Source organism: Drosophila busckii, chromosome 2L, assembly GCF_011750605.1.
Source record: "Drosophila busckii strain San Diego stock center, stock number 13000-0081.31 chromosome 2L, ASM1175060v1, whole genome shotgun sequence".
NCBI classification, from domain to species: Eukaryota; Metazoa; Arthropoda; class Insecta; order Diptera; family Drosophilidae; genus Drosophila; species Drosophila busckii.
The window spans coordinates 7086008-7113427 of record NC_046604.1 but is presented as its reverse complement, the minus strand read 5'-3'; the positions used below and the strand labels follow the sequence as shown (position 1 = coordinate 7113427).

The window sequence follows — 27420 nt, the reverse complement described above, 5'->3', positions numbered from 1 at the left end:
CGGCTACTGTCGCTCGGCACTTTAACAATATTTATGCTGAGTGCAAAAACAAAAGGCAACAAAATAAAAACAAGGCAAAGAGCAACAACAGCAGCTATAGCAACAACAACAGCAACAACAGCAACAGCAAGAGAGCCCTTTTGAATTGGAGACGCCACCTCTTGTTGCACGAAATTCAATCCCCTGCCCGAGTCGTAGTTGTAGTTAGATTCGCATTCAAGTTTGGATCAGAGCTGAGTTTGCCTTGAGGTTGAGTTGACCGCCGACGGGACTTGTGCGGACAATTAATCATTTTAATTAATAGGACAGGTGTGCCACAGGTTGTTGTCGTCCAAACGTAATGCGAGCTCATCTTTCTCACACTCTCTCATTCTCACTATTTGCTTGCAGGCGAGCTATCTTGGGCAACGCGGACGTAACCGGAGCTGCTGCCTCGCTGCCTCAGCTGCTGCATAATGACTATTGGGGCACGCCGTTGATGGACAGCGGCTCCCATGGCTCCTGGCGTCCATTGTGCGTGCTGAGCTTTCGTCTCAATTTCCAACTGAGCCAAGGCACTCCCTTTGCCTTCCACCTCGCCAATCTGCTGCTGCACTGCCTGGCCACAGCTCTCGTTATGCTGGTGGCACGCACACTTCTTGCAACACGCGCAGCTCTGCTGGCCACTGGCGCGCTCTTCGCGGCTCATCCCGTGCACACGGAGGCGGTGGCGGGCGTTGTGGGTCGTGCGGATCTGGGATCCTGCGTTTGCTGCCTGCTCGCCTATCTGGCCTACGCCCAACATATGCAGCACAGAGATTGGCAAACTCTCGCACTAACGCTGCTGCTGGCGCTGGCTGCGCTGCTCTGCAAGGAGACGGGCATTGTGACGCTGCTGCTCTGCGGGCTCAGCGATTTACTGCGCAGCGAGCACAGCAAGGTAAGCAATCTAAGATTCCTACATAGCCATTAATTTCTAATTCATTCATTGCAGCAGCGGCTGCGCTCGTTAAGCGTTCTCCTCGCTGCGATGCTGAGCACGCTCTATGGCCGCCTCATGCTGCTGCCACGCCCCTCGGTTAGCTTCTCGACTGCCGATAATCCCGCTGCCCACGAGTCCTGCTGGTGGACACGCACGCTCACATTCCTGTACCTGCCTGTGGTCAACCTGCAGCTGCTGCTCTGGCCACAGCTGCTGAGCTTCGACTGGGGCATGGATGCCATTCCGCGTATTCGCACGCTCTGGGATGCGCGCAATCTGCTGAGCGTGGCGCTCTATGGGTCACTCCTCACGCTCGGCTGCAAGGCCATGCGATTGCATGCGCGCTCCAGCTGCCCCTCGCTGGGCTATGCGGACATGGCGAGCATCTCCTTGCCGCTGCTGCGTCGCCTGGGCGGCAATAGTTGTCAGGCCTGGCACGAGCTGCTCTGCGCCTGCCAACTTTCCCAGCTGCCGCCGTCGCGAAAGCTTAAGACGCCTACGATGCAGTGCCCAGTGCCTGAATCTGCAGCTGAAGCGACGCTCTACGTCGCGCTTAGTTTCCTAGTGCTGCCTTTTCTGCCCGCCAGCAATCTCTTCCTCCATGTGGGCTTTGTGCTGGCCGAGCGTGTCCTATACCTGCCCAGCGTGGGCTACTGCCTGCTCTTTGGCCTGGGCTTCGGCAAGCTCTGGCAGCGATTCCGCGCCATTAGCTCCAAGCGCTTGCTGCTCTGTTGCCTCACATTTCTCCTCTGCGCCCTCAGCCTGCGCACTGTCCAACGCAATCGCGATTGGCATACTGAGGAGCAGCTCTTTGGCAGCGCCATTGCAGTGAATCCCCCGAAAGGTAAGCACGCTATCTATGAATCGGAATATATTTGAATACATTTCGACTCGCACTCACTGCTCTTTCGATCTCCCTTGCAGCCCTTGCTAATTTGGGCAGCATTTTGAGTGCACAAGGGCGTTACGAAGAAGCCAAATTGGCATTGGAGGCAGCCATTGGCCAACGGGCCAACATGGCGGATGCGCACTTTAATCTGTAAGTAAAAGATGCTTAGCACGTTCAACTCATCACCATCATCATCAGCAGCCGCTTTATAAATTGCAAGGGGGCACAAAATTGCGGCGCCTGCAGTTGCCAGCTCAGCTCATTCGCGTTTTTTTTCTCTCCAGCGACTGTCGAACATGTAACCTGGAATCTTTTTTGAAAATGATGTCAGTTTTTTGTCTGAGTGAGCGCGTGCGTTTGCGTTTGCGTTTGCCTTGCAGCCTTTTCAAAATTCAAAAGCTCAAAGTGAATGGCTGGCTCGGCGACCTTGGTGGGTGGGCGGTAGTTGTAGTAGTAGCTTAGAGGGCTGCAGTTTCTAGTCTGTGGTCGCGCCTTTAATGCCAAACGGCAGCTGCTTCTGTCCTGTTTGCCACTTGGCAAAAACGTTTGGACAACAAACTGAGAAGTTGCGCAAAAAACGAAATGAATCCTCGCAGCCCCCTCTACCTACCCCTCACCCCTATAGCAGGCAGCGCGGTGTGCATACAAATCGAGTGGACAAAGGGAGTTCGCCGCAGGGGAAGGGTAAGGCAGTGCGACCAGCTGGAACACGAACACGGGCGCATGTTGTGCATGTGCATCTTTTTGATGGCAATTTGCATGCACTCGACAGCCATCAACAGCAAACAGTTGGCTGTCATGCCTTTTTTTTCGCAGCTTCCTTCCCCACCCACCCACACACTAACACACTCTAAGGCCCCTAAGCGATACAAGTGCACATAGAGTGAGACAGGAGAAGAGAGATAAACAACCTTTGAACGCAACTATCCCCAAGTGAAACGAATGTGTATGCGATTAATTAGGTCATGCTGAATGCATTGCCGCCATAGGGCTAGAGCATCCCACCTGCATTTACGAGTAGTCTCCTCAATAGTTGGCAGGCCTCTTTCGTAATTAACTTGCAAAGCACAAGCAAATACTTCACTGATGTAATGTGCTGTCATCTGATGCTTCATAAGTATTTCAAAGTATCGTTATCTATTTGTTCTTTGCTTCAATTGATTGGGCTCAAAATAAACCAATAAAATCCAATTCACATTTCCAATTATTTGTTTATAAATTTGCTATTAAAAGTAAGAAACATTTTTATTAAAAATAAGTGCAACCTATTTAAATTATAAGTCCTTTCTATAAACAAATTACTTTCTTGAGTTCGACCAAATATTCGAATTGTCACTGATTGTGGGTTTGATTTGAGAATTCATAAAGGACTTTCAAAATACTGATTTATGTCTTTAAATTATGGATTTGCAGGGTTATCCTGCAAACCAAATCAAGTCTTTCTTTCAAGTCTTTGTTATTAAAGCTGACAATGCATTTGAGATTATGCAAAATGTGCTGATAATTTTCCACAAAGCCCAAACTTCATAATAATGTTGAATATAATATTTTGTAATCATATAAATAGCTGATGACAAGCTTACGTATTATTAGAAGCAAATGTTTATCGATTAATTTGTCATACCTAATGCACTCATCGAAGCTTTAAGTTTAGCCTATATCACTTGAAATTGTAACTGTATAATCAGTCAGCGTATTGTTTATTAGAGACAGGGTAAATTCTGAACTATTTCATGGTTTTTTGGTATGCTTCGATTTGTTTATAATTTTACATATATAGCATGAAATTGCACAAAAATTATATCGTTTCTTCGAACAGCAAACCAAATCAAGTTACAATTTTGAATAATAATTGTAATATGTGAGTGTACCAATACTTATTTCGCTGAGAGTGCGGACACAATCCTTTTCTATACACGGTCTTGGGCATCAGCTTTGAATAAATCACAGCGCACATATATTTAAGCTTTATAAAGCCATAAATGCATAAAGTTTGTGCAACATAAAATTGAGGCACATGCAAGTTGAGTGAGTGAGTGAGTGAGTGAGTGGCAAGTGGTAACATCAATTGGCATTCTCTGCTGACTGCTCGACTGTTTGGAGGGAACAATGCAATGGAAAACCGAATGTAAAAATGCTGATGCATTACGACGGCATCCGCTGGCTGTGGACAGTGGTTGCTGAGGCTGTTTGAGGGCAATGACACTTGCACTTGCCGCAGCAGGGCCAGGGGCTGGGGCAGCAACAGCGTAAGCTCGGACACAGACACATGGCAGCAATGCAATTTACTCGCGCCAAGCCGAGAGTCAGGCCAAGCCAAATTCCCCAATGGGGATCACTGGCGACAAACATGCCCAACGCGCTTACACATACCACACACACATATACATATGCTAACATTTGTGTGTGAGTGCTTTTGAATATGCAGTCACGTCATTGCCATTGCTGCTGCTTGCCCGACTTCTGCCTTTTTGCCCGGCAATGCGCATACGCCCCGTTGCTATTGTCATCGCTGTTGCTGCTGTCGGCCGCTCTTATTGTTGATTATTGTGTTTGACATAATAGGCTTTACGCTCCAAAAAAAAAAAAAAAGTGAGGAGCCGCAGCAGCAGCGGGAGACGAAGTACGCAAGAAATCCTTTCGCTTTGCTTCTTTGGCAAATTGTAGGAAAATCCTTTTTTGTGTCGTTCCTTATACACACACTCGGTGCTGTGCTTGTTGTGCTGTGCTTAACCCCAACATAAAGCAAAGGCGCTGAGCTGGCGACAGCTGTGCGCCCAATCCAAATAATTGCACACGACTCCCAAGAGGGTGAGGCACATTGTTGGCCGCCGCCCTGAGCTCCCACCTTCGACGTATAGAGTCGCAGTCGTAATCATATGGCATAATGTCGGCCCGTTGTTAAATTGCCTTCATTTGGAACAGAGCGTAATTACACTGTACCACAAAATTCAAGTGAAGTCTCCTGCATATTAAATTTGTACAAATAGTTGTGTCTTTAAGTAAACTAACGCCCTGCCGCGCCCACTTAATGCCAATGTCAAAATGGCCGCAAGCGATTGTTGCTGCTGCTGCTGTTGTTGTTGTTGTTGTACTTATTGCGAATTTCTGTTGAGGGCTTAAAATTTCAAATAATGTCAACGACATAAAAGCAAAGCGCGAACTTCATAACTGCTAAGGCTTCAAGTTATTAAGTTGGCTCAAAGCGATACCCGATCCCATGTTGTAGTTGCAGTTGCTGTTGCTGTTGCTTTTGTTGCAGCTGCCGGTTTTACTGTCGCCAGAATTTTCCAGCTAGGAAGCCGGAGCTCACACTGAATTCATTTTAGCGTTGTTCAAAAGTTTAAGGCGCTTTTCTCGCCAACTTTCGCTTACATTCTTTCTCTCTCTCTCTCTCTTGCTCACTCTCGCTGTCTCTTGGCTCTTAGCTTATCGAGAAGTTGCCTGATTGAATTTTTGCCTTGTCCACTTACACTCTCTCTCTTACTCTCTGACTCTCTCTCTCTCTCCAGCTGCTAATCTCAAAGTCAAGTTGCCAACACCCGCTATTAACATAAGCACTTCATATGGCGCACTTTAAGTCGCAGGCAACTCAGAAATTTTCCGATTTCCGCCATCTAATCGAAAATCAATGTCATTGCAAGCGCCGCACGTCTCCTCGAGGATAAGCAGCTGTTTGTACATTATTTACTCGTAAAGCCATCAATAGTCGAACTTAAAATCAGACCACGGCACGGCACGGCCCGGCCCGGCCCCAATCCCAACCCTTGTTGCATATGCTCAATGTGTGGAGGGCTGGCTGGGCACGTGTCTGTGAGGTGCGCGTCGAGTTTACGGTTCTCAGCCAAGCCCTACGCCAGTCAACTGTCATGGATTTATTGTGCTGATGTGGCTGCTGCTCTTGCTCTTCTATTTGTTGCTCTCGCTGTGATTTTTAGCTGCTGCATGCCACATCAAAGTAAGACAGGGATGCGACGTGCGAGCAAAAGTAACAAGCAACCAAACACCAAAACCAAAAAATCACTGAGCTGTATAATTCGATTTCTGTTTTGCACTATATCTTTTTTTTTTTTTTATTTGTTTTGCTTTTTATTTGAACCAGCAGCTGTCTAGATTTCTCTTTCTCTCCACTGTTCGTGTTGTTGTTTGCTTACCTGCCACAAAAAGCAAGCCGAGGCGGCAGCGGACTGCTGTTGCATAGAACAACATTTTTCTGTTTTCTATATTGCTGAATAGAATAGAATACTCAATATTCAGTTGGGCAAATCCATCCGTTGTACGCTCAGCAATTCGCATGCATTTCACTTGGCTCGTTTCGCTTTGGTTGCCACTCGAATGCCAGTCAGCGATTGCCGCATACAAAATGTTGATGCTGCGTCAATGCCGCATGGGAAATGGCTGCAAGTGGTGCAAGTGCAGCAAGGGGTTGTTGGGTTTATTTGCGGGTAACGAGAGATTTTTACATAGCATCTCAATGGGTTGTTGCTCATACGATAAACTAAATTTAAACAAATGCAAACAAACAAACACACAGCACGAGATGTTGCATTTGTTTGTTTGTGTGTTGCTTGTCCTGGCGAATGTTAGACGAAGAGTATTCCAAATCAACTCTAGTTACAATGACAAATTTATTCGTTTCAATTTTAGCTGTAAAATATTCATATTCGGATTATCATATGACAATTATATTTTTTATCATTTAGACTTTAAATTTCATTTCTTGTTTTAACTTTAGGAAAATTAATTGTTGCGGTAAAGACTTGTCGCTAGCTGTATGTATTGCAAGTCGCGATATATCGCCCAAGTATATATACGAGAAAACGAGATTTTTCTTATTAGCATATATGTCTTTATTGCTGCCCTCAGCAGGCAAATTGATGTTTATTTTAAGTTCACTAGTAATGTTTAATATACATAGATATTAAACACGTTAGATTAGTTAATAGTTAACAATTGCAAGCGATTTATTAAGCGATAGAGTGCGAGAAGCGACAGTGAGACCGGCTTTTGCAAGAGCGAAGAAAGTTCAACTTGTTACTGGCGATGATCGAATGAAGTGTGTTCTTACTAATAAATAATTATTATTTATTAATAGTAAGTAAAGGGATTGTAAGCGATAAGTTAAGAGACCGATAAGTTAAGATGAGACCGGCTTGCGAGAGTAACTACAGAGCTATATCTTGTATGTTACGAAGTAAGAATGTAAGTGTTACGAAGAGAACTATAGGCACGGCCTTATAATTCTTAGCGATTAAATGAGAGCGAGTGCAGCTGTGCAGAGGGCAAGTGCATAGAGAGATGAAATCAGTGAGCACGAACAAAGAGAGCGAGAGCTTATTAGCGCTGTGCCGAATGCAAGCGCAAAGAGGAGAGCGCGTGATCTTCTTCAGCGCTGTGTAAAGCCAAAATGCGAGCTTAGTTCGAGATCAGCTGTTCGCAGCTGAGGAGTTAAATTTATTGGTCTTAATAAAAATATGTTAACAACAAAATTTTATTATTTCCTTTGAATTGTACAACAAGTGAAGGCATTAAAATTAGGCGCCAATTTTTATATACACTTTGACTAGGGCATCGCAGAAATCACGCACACGCACTCACAAACACATACACACAAAGCAGCTAACGCCAACAGGCAGGCAGATAAATGGACAGATGGGCATGGCTATATCGATTCAGTTTGTATTGTATCAAGAATATATATACTTTATGAAGTCTGTTACAACTTCATTATACCCATTTCCAAGTTTTTTGTAATAAAAAAAGTCAAAGTGCATAAAAATAGATGATTCATACGTGTTGTGTTATCTTATGAATGTTATGAAAATAAATACTCTGTCTATAGGGAGTGGGCTAAGGGAAAATGTTGGATGTTGGTGTTCTGAAAGGTACAAAGTGCGAATTCACATTAATGGATAACTTAGATGTTATCGTCGTTCTCTTGACCCTCCCAATAAGTAAAGGCTCTTTGCTATATCTAAGCCACGGCACAATTATATTACTGATTGTTTTAGATTTTACCATTGATGTTTCCATACAATTGTTTTGTATTTTTTCCACTAGACGGGCTATGCATAATTTAAATTTAAAATTTAAAACTCTTTTAAGGCATACTTTGTGTTTAAAGTCAATTTATATTGTATGTTGCGTGCTGTACCCACGTACTGGCAAAGGATGATGAATAGGGCTACCCAACTTTGCTTGATCTTTATTGTCGCAAGCAGGCGAAACAAATATTGGGTTTTTTTAAATTGTATTGACATGTTGCAGCATGTGAATCCTTGAGAACGTTTTTTAATTAATTTATTGTTGTTAGTGAGCAAACTACCTCGATTTTTGTTAGATTTGTGTTGATCTCGCATTTGATGACATTGAATTTCAAAACTTAAAATGCAGCCTTTTGTTTCAATGCATATATTGTATAGTACTCATGTATATACGAACCTTGTGTTTATATTTAACACGGACGTGTCTGGGCAGCAGCCACGCCTGCATTTTGTTATTTACATAATTATGCAAGGCTGCTTACTCTCTTGGCAAATTTGTACATCTTTGCGCACTTCACAGCACTTGCCTCGCCCCAAGCTCCCAGGAGTGTTTTCTGTTAATTAAATGAAGCCAGCAATGTTGCGCTGTGGCAAAAATTTGAAAACACAGAAAAGAAAAGCGAGCCCAGTCGGAATACTTGAAGGTCAACATTTTCAAGTATTTTCAGGGCTGCGAAACCGCAGCCAAAGCACAACCAAAGTTAATTTACTGAGCACTCAGGCACACTATTAGACAGCGGGTTACAAGAAGCAGCAATCTGGACGCTAAGTAACTGTGCATTGCTCTCAGCCACCTCAAGAGCTAAAAAATAACAATTAGCCCAAACATGAGATTTTGCTATTGTGCTGCCTTAAATTCACAATACTTACTATATATTAGCTATAGAGTCATATATTATTATATATAAATAAAGACTGGCCTGCGTTTAAATTTATGTTGCATACTTTTAGGGGAATTGTGCATCAACAACAACAAAATTTCAACGCCGCCATACCCTACTACCGTCGCGCCATACAATTGCGACCCCAGCTGGCTGTGGCACATCTCAATCTTGCCACATCACTGCTGGCCAGCAACCAGAGCAGAGACGAAGAGGCTGCCAGCGTGCTGCTCACAGCCGCCAGATTACCAGGACACGGTGTGCGCGATCGCAAGGCACATGAGGAGGCGCGTTGCAGTGCCTATCTGCAGTTGAGTGCGCTGCAACGTGCCCGCGGCATGCCGCAGCAAGCTGTGGAGCTGCTGCACGAATCGTTGGCTGCTTTGCACTCGCCGCAACAGCGTGCAACGCTGCATCAACGTCTAGCCGCGCTTCATATGCAGCTTGAGCAATGGACTGAGGCCGAGCAGCAGCAACATCTGGCACTGCAACTGCAACCACAACAAGGAGCCGTTTACGTGTCCTACGGTCAAACCCTGGCCAGGAATGTAAGTAACGTGTGATCAGTTATAAGCTTTTATACAACGAAATTACTTTATATATATCTTGGCCGACCGATTCCCCAGAATACTCGAACCACTAAATTAAATGGGTTTAATTGGATTCCATTTGTTGATCTACCTCCCGACTCTATGACTACTTATTTTAGTTAAATAAGTAAATATTGAAATTTAGTTTTTCATATCAGGCCGCAATTTTATTCCTTCCATTCCCTCAGAGTACTCCGTGCGGATTATATCAGTTTTTATTATGTATTAAACTCGCAGATGCTTTTTTGAATTTGAAGCGGTGTATTTTATCTTATTTAATTATTAATAACTAATACTCATCCAGATGAGATTTGGATTTTGAGGTGTTCCCAATACTTGCTTTACACTCCCTGTATTTTCAAATATTATAATAATATATAATCTGAATTAATATTTACTACTTTGTTAAAATAATTTTCGTTCACCATCGACAGTCCATACTCGACACTAATTAAAATCAGATTTTGATAGTTATAGTATAAGAAAATTGGAGAATATCCTCGATGCTTATTTTAAAATTGCCTATGAATTATTATACTCATATTTATTATTTCGTTTCATTTTTGTATAAATGTAGCTTTGAATATTTATGTATATAATGGTAAATTTCAAACTTCTCTACCCCACCCAGTGCAGTCGCCATGCGGAGGCGGAGTTGTGGTTCAAGCGAGCTTTGGAACTGTCGCCGCATGATCCCAGCGCTCATCATCATTACGGTTGGTATATCAAATCCTTTTTGGCCAGATTAGTCGCCTAACAAGCAATTGTACTTCCAGCTGACTTCCTGGAACAACAACAAAGGCCAGAGCAGGCGCTTAAGTATCGTCTGCGTGCCGCCAGCCTGGCGCCGACAAATTATGCGCTACAAGCGGCTGTTGCCGACGCGCTGCGCGCACTTAATCGTCTGGCGGAGGCGGAGCTCTGGTATCGCCATGCGGCTGCACTGCATCCTCAGGCGGCGCACGCACACGCCAATTTGGGCGCCATACTGCAGATGCGTGGCCGGCGGCAGCAAGCCGTTGAGTGTTACCGTAAGGCGCTGCAGCTGCAGCCGGGGCATGCCACAAGTCGAGCCAATTTGGCCCAGCTGAATGTCAATATCGATGTGGTCACGTAGCATAAAGGACAACAGCAGCTCCAGCTGCGCCAGTGCCAGTTCACTGAGGCTTTTGTGCTATTAACAATTTCGATTTAAGCTTCATTCAAAATTCTCCAGCATTTCCACATAATGTCTCAAGAAGCCTACAATATATATTTTTATTAACAAGCGTTATAAATACAAATGTAAAATCAAATTGTACATGAAGAATATAAATATTAAGCGATGAATAAAATTATGCAGATATATTTTTCGAATATATATTGAATATTCATATATATAGAACGTTGTGTGGAACTAAAAATAATTGTTAGCTAATTCTAGGCAACCTTCATAATCATTTTAAGCTTGCCTCAGTCTCCAGTCTCTGTGAAAATGTCAATCTGCTGTTGAGTCATTCAGCCCACGCACGTAAACCCATATCAAGTTCTTAGTCGTTCAACTCAAAGAGCAGGTGACAATCAAAGCCTAGACAGACAGAGCTCTGGCGTGATAATATCAAGTGGCATTGCCAAAAATACAGGCAACGAACGAACTGCGAACTGAGCACATGTTGGTGGGTGGAGACCACATAAACCACAAGCGCTAGGCAGGCTAGGCAGGGCTGAAGGAGGGAAATAGTGCTCACTAAGCATTAAAAATGATAATTAAATTTTAAACAATGAAGAGACCTCAGCTGGCTGGCGCAAGGACACGCGCCACTCTGGCTCGACTGTAAAGCTCTTAATCATAAACATGCGACGGCACTTCACAGACGACGAAACCCGAAAAGTCCTTGTCATCATATCAATGCATGAACATGGTTGGCTGGACGACACCATCCCAGCAGACAATGTCGGTCGCTTTGCTAAGCATATGCGCATATAAATTAACATAGACACCGGAGTATTTAATTAAAATTCCATCATGCCACTCCACGCAAACAGAGCGAGAGTAAGAGTTAGCGCGAGAGCGAGCTAGATAGAGACAGACCGACCGACAGACAGAGTAGATAGTCACACATTTTAGCGTTAAGCCGTGCTGAGATACCGCCACGGGTGAAACCACCAAAATCCACATGGCATTCGGAGAAGGGGCCAACGAAATCCGTGAAGCGCCTGAGGCCGCGCAGCAGAGAGCAAACACAAAGGGTGGAGGAAAATGTGGGCCTAAGCAGTGGGCATCGGGCTGTTGGAATAGAGTTGGCGCTAGGAGTTGGACAGGTGGCAACAGAAGGCGCGGACAATAGCTGCCGGGCAACAGTGTCGATGCTGACTGATGAAGTGGCACTTCCCAGAGACGCAGCTCGAGTGCCCAGTAAAGACGTTGATGTCTAGGATGATGATGACTACGACGTCGCTGCTGTTGCTTTTGTGATCTTGATAAGCAACGAAATTTAGTTTAGCTGGAAGCGAGGGCGGGTATGAGGATGTGGGCACAGCTCAAAGGATGGACCGCCACAGACTGCGGCACTATAATTAAATATAGATTTGAATAGCTAAACAACAATCAGGCTGCTGTGGCAAATGTACAAGGACAAAGGATTGCCCGCCTGCCCAGGCCGCTGCGTAGTAGCCAAGGTAATGACTTGACCTAGGCAAGCAGCAGGCAGTAAGCAATAAGCAAGCTGAGCTCAACAAATTAGAGGATTAGCTCTGCTAGTCGTGTATTGTTTGGCTTGTCTATTTGCAATTTGAAATATATTTGCTTAAAACTCTGAGTCATACAAAGTTGCATTTAATGCTTAATGTTGGGTCTGAATCTAAACTAATCTCTCTTTGTTTTATTTACGAGGTATCTGGCGATTCTAAGCCGCCCCAATGACTATTTAATGCGTCAAACTGTTTAAATTTCTATTGGCTTTTTATTTATTTCTGTTGCGCTCGCTTTTGTTGCTCGTTCTGTTGTATTTCGCTCCAGTTTTGACTTTTGTTTTGGCCACAGATGTTGTTTTTGTTTTGCTACCAATTTTTTGTGGGCAGTGGGGCGGTTGTCGCAAAAAGTGTAGCTTGGCTTTCAACTTTTTAACCGTATACAGATAGACAGCTACTAATACACACACGCACACATGGATACAACACGCAAATGGTCATCCTGTGGAATCATTTATTTTCCACTTTGGCCAGCAGGCAACTACAAAAAAGAGCACAAGTGAGCGAATGCTGAAGCGAGAGCGAGATAGAAAAGCATACAAAAGTGAAATAAAAAGAAAACTTTTTAGTTAGCTTTTGATGAGGGTCAACTCAACGTTTGGGCGCACTTTTCAAGTGCTGCCCGCACAGAGCAGCGTTCCCCCTAGTCCCTCCCGCTCCCCTAAAACTCGCTTCCACCCACAGCTGAGCTTAACCCACATTGGCTCACATGCTGGCCAGCTGAAGGAAAAGTTAAAACAGCAAGGGAGATCCGAAAGAGACAAAAAAATGATGACATACAATAGTTTGGGTCATTGTTTTTGACATGACTTTCTATCAAAAACAAATTTGCTCTGCTTTGTTGTATTACTTTGTGCCCTTCAAAAGCTGTTACGGATTTTTTTGTTTTCTTTTTTTTTTTTTTTTACATTGTGTGGCAAAGCGAGATATTGCAACAGGCGATAGAGAGAGAGAGCGCTTATACGTGATTATAATGCAATTGACAAGTTAATGTTGCCCTGTTGGCAACATTTAACCAAAAGAACAAATAATGCAACTGAATTAAAGATTCAGAGGGCAAAAAGGTGAATTTATTAAATTGCTCGATCATGTAATATATTCAATTAAAATTAATTACGAAATATTTCATGCGATTAGAAATGTTTTTTACATTTACTCTGTTTATCAATTAAAGAAAAATGCGAGCATTACTCAAGAAAAAATTGTGTGGGAGATCGAGCATATGGCATAAATCTTCTTCCAATCCTCTGCTGTTTAGAGAGAAGTCTGGCCAGTGCATTCAGATGATCACCAAGACTTTGCACATAGTTGACGATCCGTGCTTTTAGCACATCTGCAACCTTAAATATTTCAGAGACTCTGCATAGGAACTTCAATGCAATGGCATATATGCCTTGTATATTGCCATTTTATTGCCGAGAGAGTTTATATCTAACATAAGTGAAAGAGCCAGGCCATCTTTTTAGCTTTCGACGTTACGGACCCCTGGCTATTAATGTATAGTTTCCAGTCCATTATGACGCATAGATACTTTGGCGAGCTCTTGGGCCTAATTGGGAAACCTTACATTGTGATATCCATTTGCATTTCTGTCTTAAGCCCATTTTCGAATCTGAACTCGCATCTTTAGAGGACTTGCGTAGCCATGTCCATGCTTGTGCTTCTCGTTTGTACAGTAACGTTGCCGTATGTTGCAATCTTTACATCATCTTCGTCTATTCCAGCTCTGGCAGTTGGCATATACGCTGTGTACAGGGAGTATATAGTGGAACCAAGTACACTACCTTGAGGGACGCCTGCATCAATTGAACGCTTCGAGGATTTCAATCCATTTAAATGTCCTTTCCTTTAATTATTCAATCAATTATTTGGAATAGCTGGGGTGAGAGGATGCTCTTTATGAATATTATTTTAGAAATCACTTAGGAAACTAGCTGATTTACTTAATTTTAACTTATAGCCACAAAAAAGGGTCGAATTCCCAGAGCTCATAGACTGGAAAAGCTAGAGATACCTCCTATGTTAAAAATACTGAGCTCCCCCAATACTGAGTCGATTCGCGTCAAATTCAGCAAACACAAGTTTTAGCATGATTCCATTCTGGTCGTATAGAGCACTACGGAAATATTCAAATTTATTTTTTCATAGCTCTGACATATTTGCTTTGATTTCCATAATTATAATCCCCATATTAATCAGAATTTTTTTAAGTTATTTAACATCAAATACTTCGTTAATTACAATATGCCACTTCAAACAACAAAGACAATTAAACCGATTACAATTTAATCGCCAACAGGTGTAACAAATTTTCAGGCTTATATTAAATAGCAAACTGATAAACTGTCATATAGTTTTATTATTGAGTGTCTTGACAAGAAGACAGATACGCTTGTGACAGACACACGCAGAATAAATTCAGTGGCATTGCGGCAAACCCCAACCGCATTCAGACATGCAACAAAATTATTTTTTGTTGCAGTGGCCAGCAACCCAGAAAAATGTAAAAATAGCAACAACAACAGAAATTATCAAATGTGATAATAAAATCAATGCAACGCACACATGCTGCTGTCTGAACTACTCTGGGGAAGAGTAAGAGAAAGGGAAAGGGCTGAGTTGCTAACCACCAGCCGCCAGTTGCCAGTCGCTGCTGTCAACTGCAACCAATTGTAGCAACGTCAGTTTCAGAACAAACCACCAAGCCGCACCAAAGCTCATTGCATGGCAGTTGGACCGCGGCAGCCAAATGCCATGCACACGCACACAACTGCCGCTTCTATGCGTGTGTTCATACGTGTGTGTGTGTGTGTGTGTGCTGTCAGTTGGAGCGTTGCACGAACACCTTTCAAATGGCAGCTCGTTCTTAACTTGAAAACAATTAGTCACAAAATTTAATTTCTATTTCAATGAGTAATAGGCAGACGTTGCATGCAACATGCACAACCAGTACAACTTTCAGCCAACTAATTGCTAAGCCAACTGCACAGTCGGTTAGCCAACATGTCAGCATCAGTTTGCAGCAACAAGAACCTTAATTAGTAAGCTTAACCTTTGCAGTTTTGCAAACTAATCAAATCTATCTGTTGTTTTTTATAGAGCTATAGCTAAAACTAAATACTAATAACGTTCAGCTGTCATTCGTATCCAGCATAATTTTGGCGTCGCTCTCTGCCCCCAAAGCATTTTTATATGTTTGGTATTATGAAAACATAGCAGCATTGATGTAGTTTTGATTGCAGCTGCTGCGACACAAACGACAAGGCAAAAAAAAATATAAAATACAAGCACACACAATCACAATCAGTAAAATTGCGAGGGCAAAACACAAAAAAGCAACAAAAAAAATACACAGAAACGCAGATGAAATGCCAAAACACAAGACCCGGAGACATCAGACAGCGCAGAGAGCAAGAACAACAGCCATCATAACCTGTAGCTTCGGGCGCAACATGCAGAGCATAACCGTTACATAGCGCAACGGCCCACCCCACCCCACCCACCACATCGCACTCCCACACATACATATACAGTTGGAATGGAATAAAATGCTAACGGCTCGTCGCACCACCCCCCCCCCCTGTCCCCATCCGGCATTAAGGCAAAAGCGAAAGTTCACACCGTAATTGAAACCCAACAAACTGTAGCTGTGGCCTCCTCCCTCTCCATCTCCCTCGCCTTCCGCCCAACTCCCTTTTGGAGAGCGAAATCTGTGTAGCATAATCTGAGGCGCAAAATGAAGATGACAATAAATTCGATTCGATTTCGTTTTGATTTAGTTTAGGGAATATCATCATACTTGGATTACCCAGCCATTGAACGCGTAAACGAGCGCCAAATTCCATGCTCTCTCTCTCTCTGTCTCTCTCCCTCTCTTCACCCCTCTCGCTGCTGTTACTGCTGCTGCTGCTGCTGATGATGATGATGACAACAACGATTGTCGCCTTATGGCATTGCTTGGCCAAAATGAAAGCAGAGTAAACACAAATAGATAACAGACAACAAACAAATAAAAGCCAGCGAATGAAATGAAAATAAGACAAAGCAAATTCAAGCCAAGCAGCAGACGGAGTTGGAAGAAGTATTTGATATTCGGGATCATTGATGGGGACACATTCGCTAAATCCTCTGCAGCTTATGCTGGCTTTCAAATTTTGATTGAAAAAATCACAGAAGATTTTTAGTGCCTCAAGTAAACGAAACTAAAGCAGACAAACTGACATTCGTCGTTACCCATCCGCCATCCCCCATCCTCCAACCCCCACAGACAACGAAAAGGGCGACAAATAGCGAAAAGTTGCTTCGCATTGCCATAATGATGGCAGCCGACCTCACATCCCCACCTTCGCCCAAACGCAATCCAGCCGACAATTCATATTAGATAATTCTGTCAGTTTGCTGATATTTTGATTTGGTTCAATGACTTGGCCATCATCTGGTGCCAGCGCAACAAAATTCACAGGCTCTAGCCATTGAGGATTGAGAATATTGCTTTGATTGCGCCAGCACAGAATATTGATAACCGTATGCGATAAAAAAAAGAACGAACCGATATCCAACTGCACTTTAATACTTAAGTTTTTAAAAACATTTTTTTATTAATCATTTTTATTTGGAGTTTGAGTTAATTAATTAAGTTTTAATTTCATTCCACTTCAAATTAAATTTTTTGGACTCTAAGTCATTCAAAGTGACATCTGTTTAATTGCAGCGCTCTCTTCCGAGCGCCTGGACATCAAGGCATGGATAAATCACAGCTGCTAATGTTTCGCACGGCGCAAAACCAGATGCAGAGCCAGATCATTATATTCAATTCCCTCATCGACTACGCGAATCAGCAGCTTATAGTCTGCCAGTATTCTAGCAGCGGCTACTGTTTTGTCTACAAACGAGATCACTATATTATAAATGCTGAGCCCAACTATTTGAGTCCAACTAAGCGCAGCTTTCTCAACGAATGCATAAGGCAATTGTATTTGATGCACACAATCTGCATTGGTCGTCCAGCAACCAACAGTCGACAGGAGATTCGGCAATAGGTGCACAACTGTTTACAGCCAGAACGTCTGAATCCCAGGTCCGCCAGTCTGCAGCGTGTAAGGCGTCAGTTGTTCCGGGAGTCGCTGCGTCAACGCAAAGGCACACCGCGCTCCCGTGGTAAGTTGTGGGGCACGCAGGCCTTCAACTTCAAGCCACTTCGTCAGCAAATTGGTCGCCACCATATTAGACGTGGCTACTTGGCAGCGGCTCGCCAAGTAGCTCTGCGGCAACTCATACGTGAGAATCTTAAACAGGAAATTACGAATAGGACGACTGCAGCCGAATGCGTCATAAGAGTCACCGCTCAGCATGCCTTCGTTTTTCTATGCCAAGGAGCTATTTCGCCTGATTGAGCAACACGATGATCTTGTTTGCCAGGACAATCAGATAATGCGCAGTGGTTGCACTTAAACAACGATTATTTAGTTTTATAAAAAGTATAATTTAAAAAAAAATACATTTGCATTTAAAACTCACAAATATAGTGTAAGAATAATTTTTATTATTATTATTAGGGCTGGCACAATAACAGCCGAGAAGCATTAAATGGCCAAAATTAGAGTAGCAAATTTTACACGTTGTGTATATAGGTACATATGTAATAAGAAAGATAAACAACTGACCTTTAAACAGCGATTCTAACTGACTATTATTGACAACTTAGGAAAAAAAAAAACAAATTATTTTTAACATATGTAGATTGTATGCAGTGCAAAACTCTTGTAGTACTAATATTCATATAATAATAATAATAATAATAATAATAAGTAATCATTTCAGGGTATATGTATATATTATATTTGTATTTCTTATAAATTTCATACATACATATAAATTTTGAATACATGTGTATGAAATTTAAAACATGAGTTCAAAATTTATAAATGTTGCATAGCGCCATCTAGCGCCAGCTTATTGTACATAAATGATAATTCTGTACTAAAACCAAACCTTTATACCATCCCTGGTATGACGTAAATGTCTCTAGGTGGCGACTCAAAATGTCTCTAGGTGGCGACTCAAAGTCCGCATTTTGACCGCTAGGTGGCACTGTGGCGGTTCAAAATTTATAAGCCATTTGTATACACGCACATATAATATATGTATATATTATATACACTGTAAATAAAAGAATGTAGAGCATATATATTTATAATTACATTAAATACATAATTTTAAATATTTTGTTTTCAGTTATTCACAGGCATTGTTGTAATCACTTTTGTCCTCATCATAAATCATAATACTCATTTAACATTTTCTATAACCAACGCATACTTTTTAGGGAATGATTAATCATTAATAATTAAATTATTTTTGTTTAAAATGTGAGCTAATGATTAAACTACGATTATTTTCGGTTTCGCAGCATATTATTATTATATGACTTTCTTTCAATTGGACTAATTTGTTCTCAATATTATTAATAATCTTATAAATTATATAATAGACACATTTAAATATGAATATAACACATTTAGGGCATATTTATTTTTGATTCTCTTTATTAATTATATATGAGATGACCTTTCTTTTCAAGTTCTTCTCTCTATGCACTTACCTTCTGCACAGCTGCACTCGATCTATTTTAATCTTCGACAACTCACTATCTATCTATCACAAATATTTAATTATTTATTAGAATGTAATCACTTACTTTTCGACCATCGCAACTAACAAGTTGAACTGCTGTTGAAATTTGACTGCTGAAGGCAGCAATAAAGACATATATGCTAATAAGAAAAATCTAATTTTCTCATTTGTATATATATTCGCAACTTGCATTAATACAGCTAGCGACAACTCGCTAGCTCAACACTGTAATTTGTTTCATTCCCACATTTTAAAGTTTACAAGTATATACTTATCGAGTTATTACCCGATTTGTTTGATTAAAATGATGTTGTTGTTGTTGTTGTTAACGAAGATCAGCTTTTAAAATATTGTTAAAAATGAGTTCTACAACTTCTTCTACTGTTAGCTATCTAGATAATATTATGTAAGTATAGTGTTGCAAGTGGCGAATTAACACCCGCATATATGTATATACAAATGAGAAAAATATGTCTTTGTATACGTGTATATAGGATTGACCTAAGATGGTCAATTTCTACTTAAAGTTTCTGGGCTGTTGCCCACTTGGGAGGGTAAGTTGGGCGCAGGCCTGCGACGCCCTATTTCATTATATAGTACGCTTAAACTAAAACTCCTATCACGCCATATTGTACAAAAGTAACTGCACTCTTCCAGTATTCGAAACATTCTTGTTTAAGCTAAACCAAAGTGACTGTTGGTAAGCAGCATAGTCATAAATCATATCATTATAATCATATACAAAGATGCTCTCTGACCATTGCATAAAACTATTATGTCAACAAGTAAAATGGAAAAGGATATTTTACAATATAATTTTGACAACAAATGGAAATGGGTGAAAAGCATACTTTAGCATTCTACTTTATATTTAAGTTTGAATTTTAACAACCGTTTGCAGAAATTTGAATATTAAAGATCGTTTTTTAAGTTTGAAAGGTAACGATATTTCTATGCAGCGTTGCCATTTTAGCTTTTTGCCCGCTATATCTGGGTGTTATCAAAAGCAAAATGTGGTCAATTGCCTTCATAAATGAATGAAATTTTCAGGCGCTGACTTTGTTTTTTTTTACTATTACTATTCGCAATTTCGTAATTTCATGAATTTCGACTTAAAATTTCATGAGTTTTGACGCAAATTTAGAATCTAGCTTATATTGTCTCTCAAATTCCGGTCTGAAGGCGCCACAAGTCTTCATTAGAATTCTGACGAAATTCTATTTGCTTGTGTGTATGTGTTAGTGCTGCAAACAAAACATCGATAGTATCGATGTTATCGTAATTTTTTATAGTTTTTTTTTTTTAATAAAAGATAAATTTATTTTATATGGTTCATATATTTTATAATACAAAAAAAGTAAATACAAAGCAAAAGAGTTAACAAAATTTTATAATAGTTAAAAAAAAAACCAAATATCGATAGTGCTCCGATATTATTGCAGCACTAGTATGTGTACATGTCTGCATTTTTTTTCCTACGCTTTGTCTAGAGTCTAGACTTAAGTTGACAGTTGCAAATTCACAGCAGATGAAACAAGACGTGACAGTGGCAGTCAAAAATAGTGATTAAAGAAACTTATGCTTTAATAATATCGCTGGGCTATTATTACCAAACATTTACATACATTATGTTTATTTATTACTTTAACAATATTAAAGTATTCTTTATAAATACGCTCATGGGACTTTTTATTGACTATTTTTAAGGAACCCGCTTTAGCATTACAAAAAGTAAAGGTAATTTCGCAAGCCAGCGGGTGCAGCCGTTCAAAGGCTATTGGCAACCAAGAAGCCAACTTATAGGCATACTGGCGTACAGCTGGGAAACTGCAGGTTTGCGACCAATTGTATATTTGGGTGTGTGTATTTGGGTCAATTTATAAGTTAGTATTTGAATTTTATATAATTGTAATTGTTGAATATCATGAAGCAGTTAATTGCTGTCCTCAACATTTAAATCATGTATAATTTTATGTATTCAATAAAGTAAACATTAAAAATACGATTTTCTTAAAAAAAAAAAACCCCAAAAAATAATTACAAATTTGTAGCCGCTGACTTTCACAGGTCTGCGAAATTTTTTTGTCTCCATACAAAAAAAAAATTAAAATACTTAAAAAAAACCTCAGAAAAATGCATATGTAAATTGCGAAAATTCATTGAACATTATTTTTTTTTTTTTCTGATACATTTATCGAAATATAAATACTAAAAAAAAAATAGCCTGAAGGCCTTTGTTGCTCTGGCTATACTAATTGTACCATAGAATTAAATTCTAGACTACAATTAAAAATAAATAAATACTAAAAATAAATACTCTAATCCAGAAGTCTTTCCAATTAAAAAAAAAGGTTTACTTTCTGTCTTTATTTTATGCCTGCCGGGCTTCTATTCCCGCATTTTTCGACAACAGACCGGAACGGTCCGTGCCCTAGTCTAGACTCTAGACATGATCAGCCGTTGCAAATCATAGCAGAGCAGACAAGACGTACAATAGTAAAAAATGAAATAATCTCTTGTTTGAATAATTGCGCTTGGCAATTATTTCCAATGGCTTTGCATTTAGTAACGCCATCTCTAACAATTGGATGTGCAAAGCATTTCAAATGGCGTTCCTTTAGATTTTCGCATGGCTTTATCATTGTTGCCGCGTTGTCCGTCAACTTTTTTTTGTCTTATAAATTTATCTTTTATTTATACTGTTATTGATTAAAGAACTTTAATTAAGCTTATGTGCTGACCATTGTAGAGCATTCGCGCCGCAAATTTTGCGCTTCAGTATTGAATTTTGCCGGGCAGTGATTGCAACTGGAAATATAAAAATAAATGTACATATATGAAGCTAAATATATATTTAAAAGAAACTTGCATGATAAAATTGCCCTCTTTTGCTTGGCAATTCGCCAGGTGGGCCTTATACTTTTACGGGCGAAACTCCGAGCAAAAGCTCCAAAGCAAAAGCAGGAATTTCTCCGTTGTGTCCGTCCACGTATCGGTGTCTGTACACTTTAGGAGGATCTATCGAATCGCCCGCTGTGCGCGATTTGATTTTTTTTTTTATAAATATATATAATTATTTATTTCAAACAAGCTTGCTGTTACCGCTGTGGCAACATAATCTAGTTATATATAAGGAAAACAATAACAAAGGATCACATGGGTCCAGACATATACTAACTAGACAATATCATACTTCTTCCTACAATATACATATACAATTATTTACATTTAAGTGATGGATTTGATTCTCCAACGTTAAAACGTGTTGAGCAGCCGGGTGGATGGTGATTAGAGGTGTTGAAATATCGATATTGGCCATATTCGATATTGTCGATACTTAAAACGAAAATATTCGATATTTTCAATCAAGAATGCTAGGGCATCAGCACATAACCATCGGCTTGTTTGAAACAATTCTTTTTTTTACAGCACTTATGTTTTCCGTGCTCATTGTTTTCTTCAACACAAAGGCCACTTCTGCTTGCAGTATTTCTTTTTTTTTTTGGCGAAATTGAAGCAGCATGCACTATTTTTTTTTTTCGACCAGCTTTGCTTAGTTTCAGATCTTGCCTTTTAATAGTAATTACCATGCTAGAAGTAAGCCACACCGAGTGTTTTGACATAAATCGCTCTAACATGCGATTACATTTGGGTAAGTGCAGTTCACGTTAATAATTTCTATAATAAAACGGTTAAATAATAATAATACCTTAAGCAACGCTCCGTGATTAAGTTATTGAATGTTTACTTAATTTATAGGCTCACAAAGCCAGGAAGGTATGCAGAAAAATAGAAAGCAGGGCATGTAGATGGGCGGAAAAATATTAAAAAAATTCCGAAGGGCTGATTTTTTTTGATGCTAGATGAGTTTGGATTCCCTTCTAATGGAAGTGCAGAAGAGTGACTGTACTCCTGGTAGTCGCTTTGTCGCTATTTATGCCCTCATAAATATAGCGGGAAATACCACGAACTCTTTGATACATAGGGTCAGAACACCCGAATCAGAATCGTGGTAGTGATTTCATAGCCATCATCTTAACACCAATATTTCCGCAGTAAAGAACTTGCATGTTGATGAAACGTGGTTTGACTCTCAAGAGTTTACTCCTAATATTGAAACAAGACTCGTCCGGCAGCACCTGGCTTGTGTCCACCGGCGCCGCTTGGTCCGATTGTAGTGCCGTTCATTGTTTCCGGAATGTTTGCTATGCCCATGGCATTGATGCCTAATGGTAAGCAGTGGGTTAGCAGCTCTTATGGACGTTAATATATTGACGGCCTGCACTTACCCATAAAGTTGCTTATAGGATTGCGACATGTCGCCGCCGCCAGCAGCACCTCCATTGCCATTTGGCGTAGAGGTACCGCCGCCAGCGGCACCTCGTTCAAAGTCCATTAGATTAAAGTATTTGCTGGCGCCACCACAAAAATTATCTATCAGCTCCGCTGAGCTGGTGTAGAAGGGCGAAAAGGCTTGATTATCGTCCTCCTCGGTGATTCTACATGTCCCTCTGATCGAAGGCCGATTATTACGTATTTTTTCTAACAATTACATCCGCATTATCATCCACATCGCCTACATCCTCGAGCGAGTCATTGCCAAATCGCGCTTCGCCTGCAATAATTCTAATCTCATCATCGGCATAATCATTCGCGTCCTGCCGTCGCTCGCTGAAGTTTTCACAGTCGGTGTTTGCGGCAAACGCTGCCGCTGCTTGTTCCTTGGCTGCTGCTGATGCGGCTGCAACCATTGCTGCTGTGCGCAGCGTTTGTGAGATAATATCAGTTGCGTCCGGATTATCGTCTCGCGCCTGGGCTTACAGTCCGTCTTCGCCTAAATCCTGCGTCGCCACGCCAAAGCCATGCAGTGTGCTGTTGTGCAACTATTGCTGCCGCTGCTGTCGCCGCCCTCAGCACTGTAGCTGCTGTCGTCGTCCCAGGCTCCGTTGCTGTAGCTGCTATTGGTGCTGCCAGCGCTAGTGAGCGCTATTTGTGACTGTTGCTGCCAGAGCTGTCGCTGTTGCTGTGTGCTGCTGTCAAAACTTCCTCGGGCGTTAGCAGCTGGGCAACGTAGCTTACTCCTGGTCCGACGCCACAGGACTTGACTTGCGCCTTTGGCGTTTGCTGCCGTTATAGCTGCCCGCTTCGCAGCCGTTGCTATTATTGTTTTTGTGTCTACGTTGCTTTAAGTCTAGCTTGTGGGTTGTATTATTTACAATTTGGCTGGTAACGGCGCTTAAGGCGAGCTCAGTGTTGTTGACCCCGCTTTCTGTTCGAGCTGCTCGCTGTGGACTCTTCGCTGCTGGCAATTGCCTCAAGTGGACTACAACTGTGGTAGTAAAGAAAGAGAAATGCTTTTGTTAGTTTCATTTCATATTTAATATTTATGCAGCAGTTGAGATTCACTTTAATTTATACAACTATAGTAAAGAAAGTATCCATCAAGTGTTTACAACTTTCGATTGTTGTTTTCTGACTATTTGTCAACATATTTACTATAGATAAATAATTAAAATCATAAGCGTACGTTTAGAATGAAATATTTATTGCTCAATTTTCTATTAAGTAGAGCGCTGCTTTTTTTTTTTTTATAAAGAGCTAACAATTAATTTAAATTAAGAGCTAGCGGAGTTTGGGCTATGGCAGCTCGCGCGGCTTATTGATATTGATTTATTGAATTATGTACCAATTAAAAATCACCGATGCACTTAGATAGCTTTAAATTTGCTTGAGACAAGGCTGGCTGCTTTTTGTTATAGCAGCCAGCTAATGTCGTGAGGCCTTCAATTGGTTTCACCTTTATTAGGTTTATTTTACGGACTTACTAAATTATTTTAAACGGCATGCGGTCTTCATACACCTAACGAAAGTGGCAGAACACACACATATATTTAGACATATATAATCAGCGATTACAACATATACATAGTTGTTGAGGTGTGGGTTCGATGGCTAATTTACTATGACCTAGAGCTCCTAGAATTTCTAAGTTCCGAATAATCAAAGTCATGGATTGCATTGGAAATGTATTTTTTATCGTGCTCCGTCTGGAGCTGCATATACCTTTGTTGTAGCACCGTGACGCCTGTTGCACCTGTCGGAGAGCTGGAGCTTGAGCTGACCGCCACCGGCGTTATCGTCGGCGAGCGATGCTGATGATGATGTTCTGGCTTGACAATGACGACCTCAAGGTCGCTCTTGGTAGTGCCCGCCTTGCGATTATATAATATTTGCGACTGCCACGAGATGGCGTCTCCGCCTTCAAGTAACGTCGCGATGTGGCTGTCGAAGTGGGCGATGGTTTGCTTTCAATCACCACCGCCCATGACAGTGCGACTTGTTGAAGTCATTGTTATGGGCGTGGCGGTGGGTCTGGGCACAGCGCTACGCTCACGGTCATAAACTTTTTGGTCCTTTTGCCGCTGGAATTGCATTTGTCGGCGACGCTGCGAGGATGAGGTGGCGCTTCCGTGCGCCACTTCTGGAGCTGCTTGGGTGGCCTTGCTGATTGGTCTGTGGGTTGCTTTTGGTCGGGCATGATTCATCGGGCGATTTGGATGACAAATCTTTGCTAGTTTCTTTAGTTAAATCCCTATCCTTAGCTTTGTCGTTATTGTATTTATGATTTAATTTATTATTGGTACTAGAACTATCCAAGGCATCGTATTTGTTACTTTGCTGTGTTTGTTGTTGAAGTGATTGTTGCTGTTGATATTGTTGTTGATGTTGCTGCTGCTGCTGTTGTTGTTGTTGTTGTTGCTGTTGTTGTTGCGAATTTGTTTTGCTGCGTTCTCCCATTTTTATGGTTTATGATGATTTTGACAGGTGAGAGATTATTTATTTTAATTTAAAAATTTTAGAAATTTTTAAAAATTATTGAACATTATCAAAGCAATGAATTAAATGAATAGAACTCAAATACTGTAAATGAGATCTGACATTAAAAAAACTTAACAAAATTGTAAATTGAATAATTTCAAACACTTTGTAATATAGTTCATAGTATTTTAATTTGTATAAATAATAAAAATAATAATCATTAATCATAATATTAATTCTCACTCTAATTAAAATGTTAGAGCTCGCTGTTTAATTAATATTGTACATTTGTCTAAACTAAAATACTTCAGCTAATTGATTTCGTGCAATTCAAGGCAACTATAATATATTAAAAACAAACTCATCAGTGTGTGTATGACTGTTGGGTGTGTACCTGTATTCAAATTTGAATTTGCCTTTCCACGCACAAATTGATTTTTCCTTTCATTCAATTGCTCTATAAATGTCTGCCCATTAGACATCAACGTTGAACCATCAACAGGTGTGTTGGATCCATTGACACAATCACATGCAAATTGATGGCGTGCTCTCACTCATTCATTCACACACTTCATCACTCTGTCGCACACACACACACTTGTCATGGCACGTTAAAAGCTTTTTGTTGTTAGTCGCAAATCTAATTGTTGGTGTTTGGCTTTGTTATTATTTTTTATGAGGTGCTTGTTTGCTTGGACGTTTGATTGTACTATATTAAAAGTTTATGCATGTCTACTGAATTATTTAAAATGTTGCATACGTTTAAGTCTGTGGGTAAGCTGCTACGTCTGTTGTGGTAACAAAACACTGTTTCATTTATTTTATAATTACGAGGCTAAGTCATCTGTGACATTTATTGAATTTCAGTTATTTCCAGCTGGTTGCATAATACAAAATTTCCATTATTGCTGATAACTTATCATTGATTAGGGCTCTATTTATAAATATATGAACCCTTGACACACATAGCATACATGTGTGGGTATTTGCCTATGTGTGTATGTGTGTGCATGCGCATCAAAACAAAAACATACGCACTGTTTACATTTTCTTTGTTGTCGCAACACAGTTTTGGCAGACCAACTGTCAAATGGGCAATCAACGTTGCTGCGCTCTCTCGGTAATTCTCTCTCTCACACATTCTCTCGCGCGCTCTTTGTGAGAAAAGCACAGTAGTTGCAGCACGCCAATCAAATAAAAGTTAAGCCTAAGCTGTCAAAAAAAGGGGGAATAGAAAGTATTTTTTTGTTCTTGTGTCGCAACTCAAGTTTGGCAGACCAACTGTCAAATGGGTAATTCTCTCTCTCACACTCTCTTTCGCGCTCTTTGTGCAGAAAAGCACAGTTTAGTTTGCAGCAGCCAACAAAAAAAAAGTTCAAGCTGTCAAAAAATAAAGGGGAAAGGAAAGCATTTTGTTGTTTCATTGAATATGCCTAATGTTAGCGCTTATTGCGCCCTTTGGACATTCGTCACTGGCTAAAAATTGTTGAAGTGCTAACCAGAATGAGATGAGGCCTCTGTGTTGGCATTTAAACCGAATTTGGGGTCAAGTGCGCTCCTCCGAGCGTTGAAAACTCATACACGTTCCTTTTATGCGGCACTTGGGAATGCGTTGCATACTTTTTTGCGCGTGTCGCCATTTTTCTAGTTGAGCCAGAGCGCTCTTAATGCTGACCGATTGACCTACCTAGGCCTATATAATAATGAAACACAAATTTGAGTCGTAATTCGCCTGAGAAGCGAAAGCGATTTTCACATAGCAACGCTTCAAGTAATCAACACTTAAATATTTGTATAGTAGCATACCATTGAATATCACATGCCCGTAAGTCGTTAAACGAACTACTTTATTATGAATTTTTTTTATTTTTAT

The 27420-nt window shown here is 40.8% G+C and overlaps 2 protein-coding genes across 3 annotated transcripts in view; one reads left to right on the top strand and one right to left on the bottom strand.

Annotated features, from left to right (window-relative positions):
* LOC108595140 (protein O-mannosyl-transferase TMTC1) overlaps nt 1–10666 on the top strand; it is a 39131-nt gene extending 28465 nt beyond the window's left edge. Inside the window, exons 3-8 of one of the 2 annotated variants that reach the window (XM_017983244.2) lie at nt 391–919; nt 974–1805; nt 1886–2000; nt 8846–9323; nt 9997–10081; nt 10142–10666. In XM_017983244.2, the coding sequence (XP_017838733.2) occupies nt 391–919; nt 974–1805; nt 1886–2000; nt 8846–9323; nt 9997–10081; nt 10142–10482 (2380 nt within the window). In that variant the 3' untranslated portion in view covers nt 10483–10666. The remainder of the gene's footprint in view (nt 1–390; nt 920–973; nt 1806–1885; nt 2001–8845; nt 9324–9996; nt 10082–10141) is intronic. The other variant, XM_017983254.2, reaches the window with a different exon arrangement.
* Nucleotides 10667–23613: 12947 nt separating this feature from the next.
* On the bottom strand, nt 23614–25266 carry LOC117134860. The gene is made up of 3 exons (XM_033294112.1): nt 25123–25266; nt 24792–25033; nt 23614–24057 (listed from the first exon to the last, which is right to left on the bottom strand). Exons 1-3 carry the CDS (start codon nt 25264–25266, stop codon nt 23976–23978), a joined length of 468 nt encoding a protein of 155 aa, XP_033150003.1. The 3' UTR covers nt 23614–23975.
* Between the last annotated feature and the right edge of the window lie 2154 nt (nt 25267–27420).

What these genes read in the sequence shown, in the direction of transcription:
- LOC117134860 (XM_033294112.1), bottom strand. Translation starts at nt 25,266, where the DNA reads ATGCCCGACCAAAAGCAACCCACAGACCAATCAGCAAGGCCACCCAAG. An exon ending in GGACCAAAAAGTTTATGACC is followed by an intron (nt 25,034 to 25,122) that starts GTGAGCGTAGCG and finishes GGTGATTGAAAG; the next exon opens with CAAACCATCGCCCACTTCGA. An exon ending in GTCACGGTGCTACAACAAAG is followed by an intron (nt 24,058 to 24,791) that starts GTATATGCAGCT and finishes TTACTACCACAG; the next exon opens with TTGTAGTCCACTTGAGGCAA.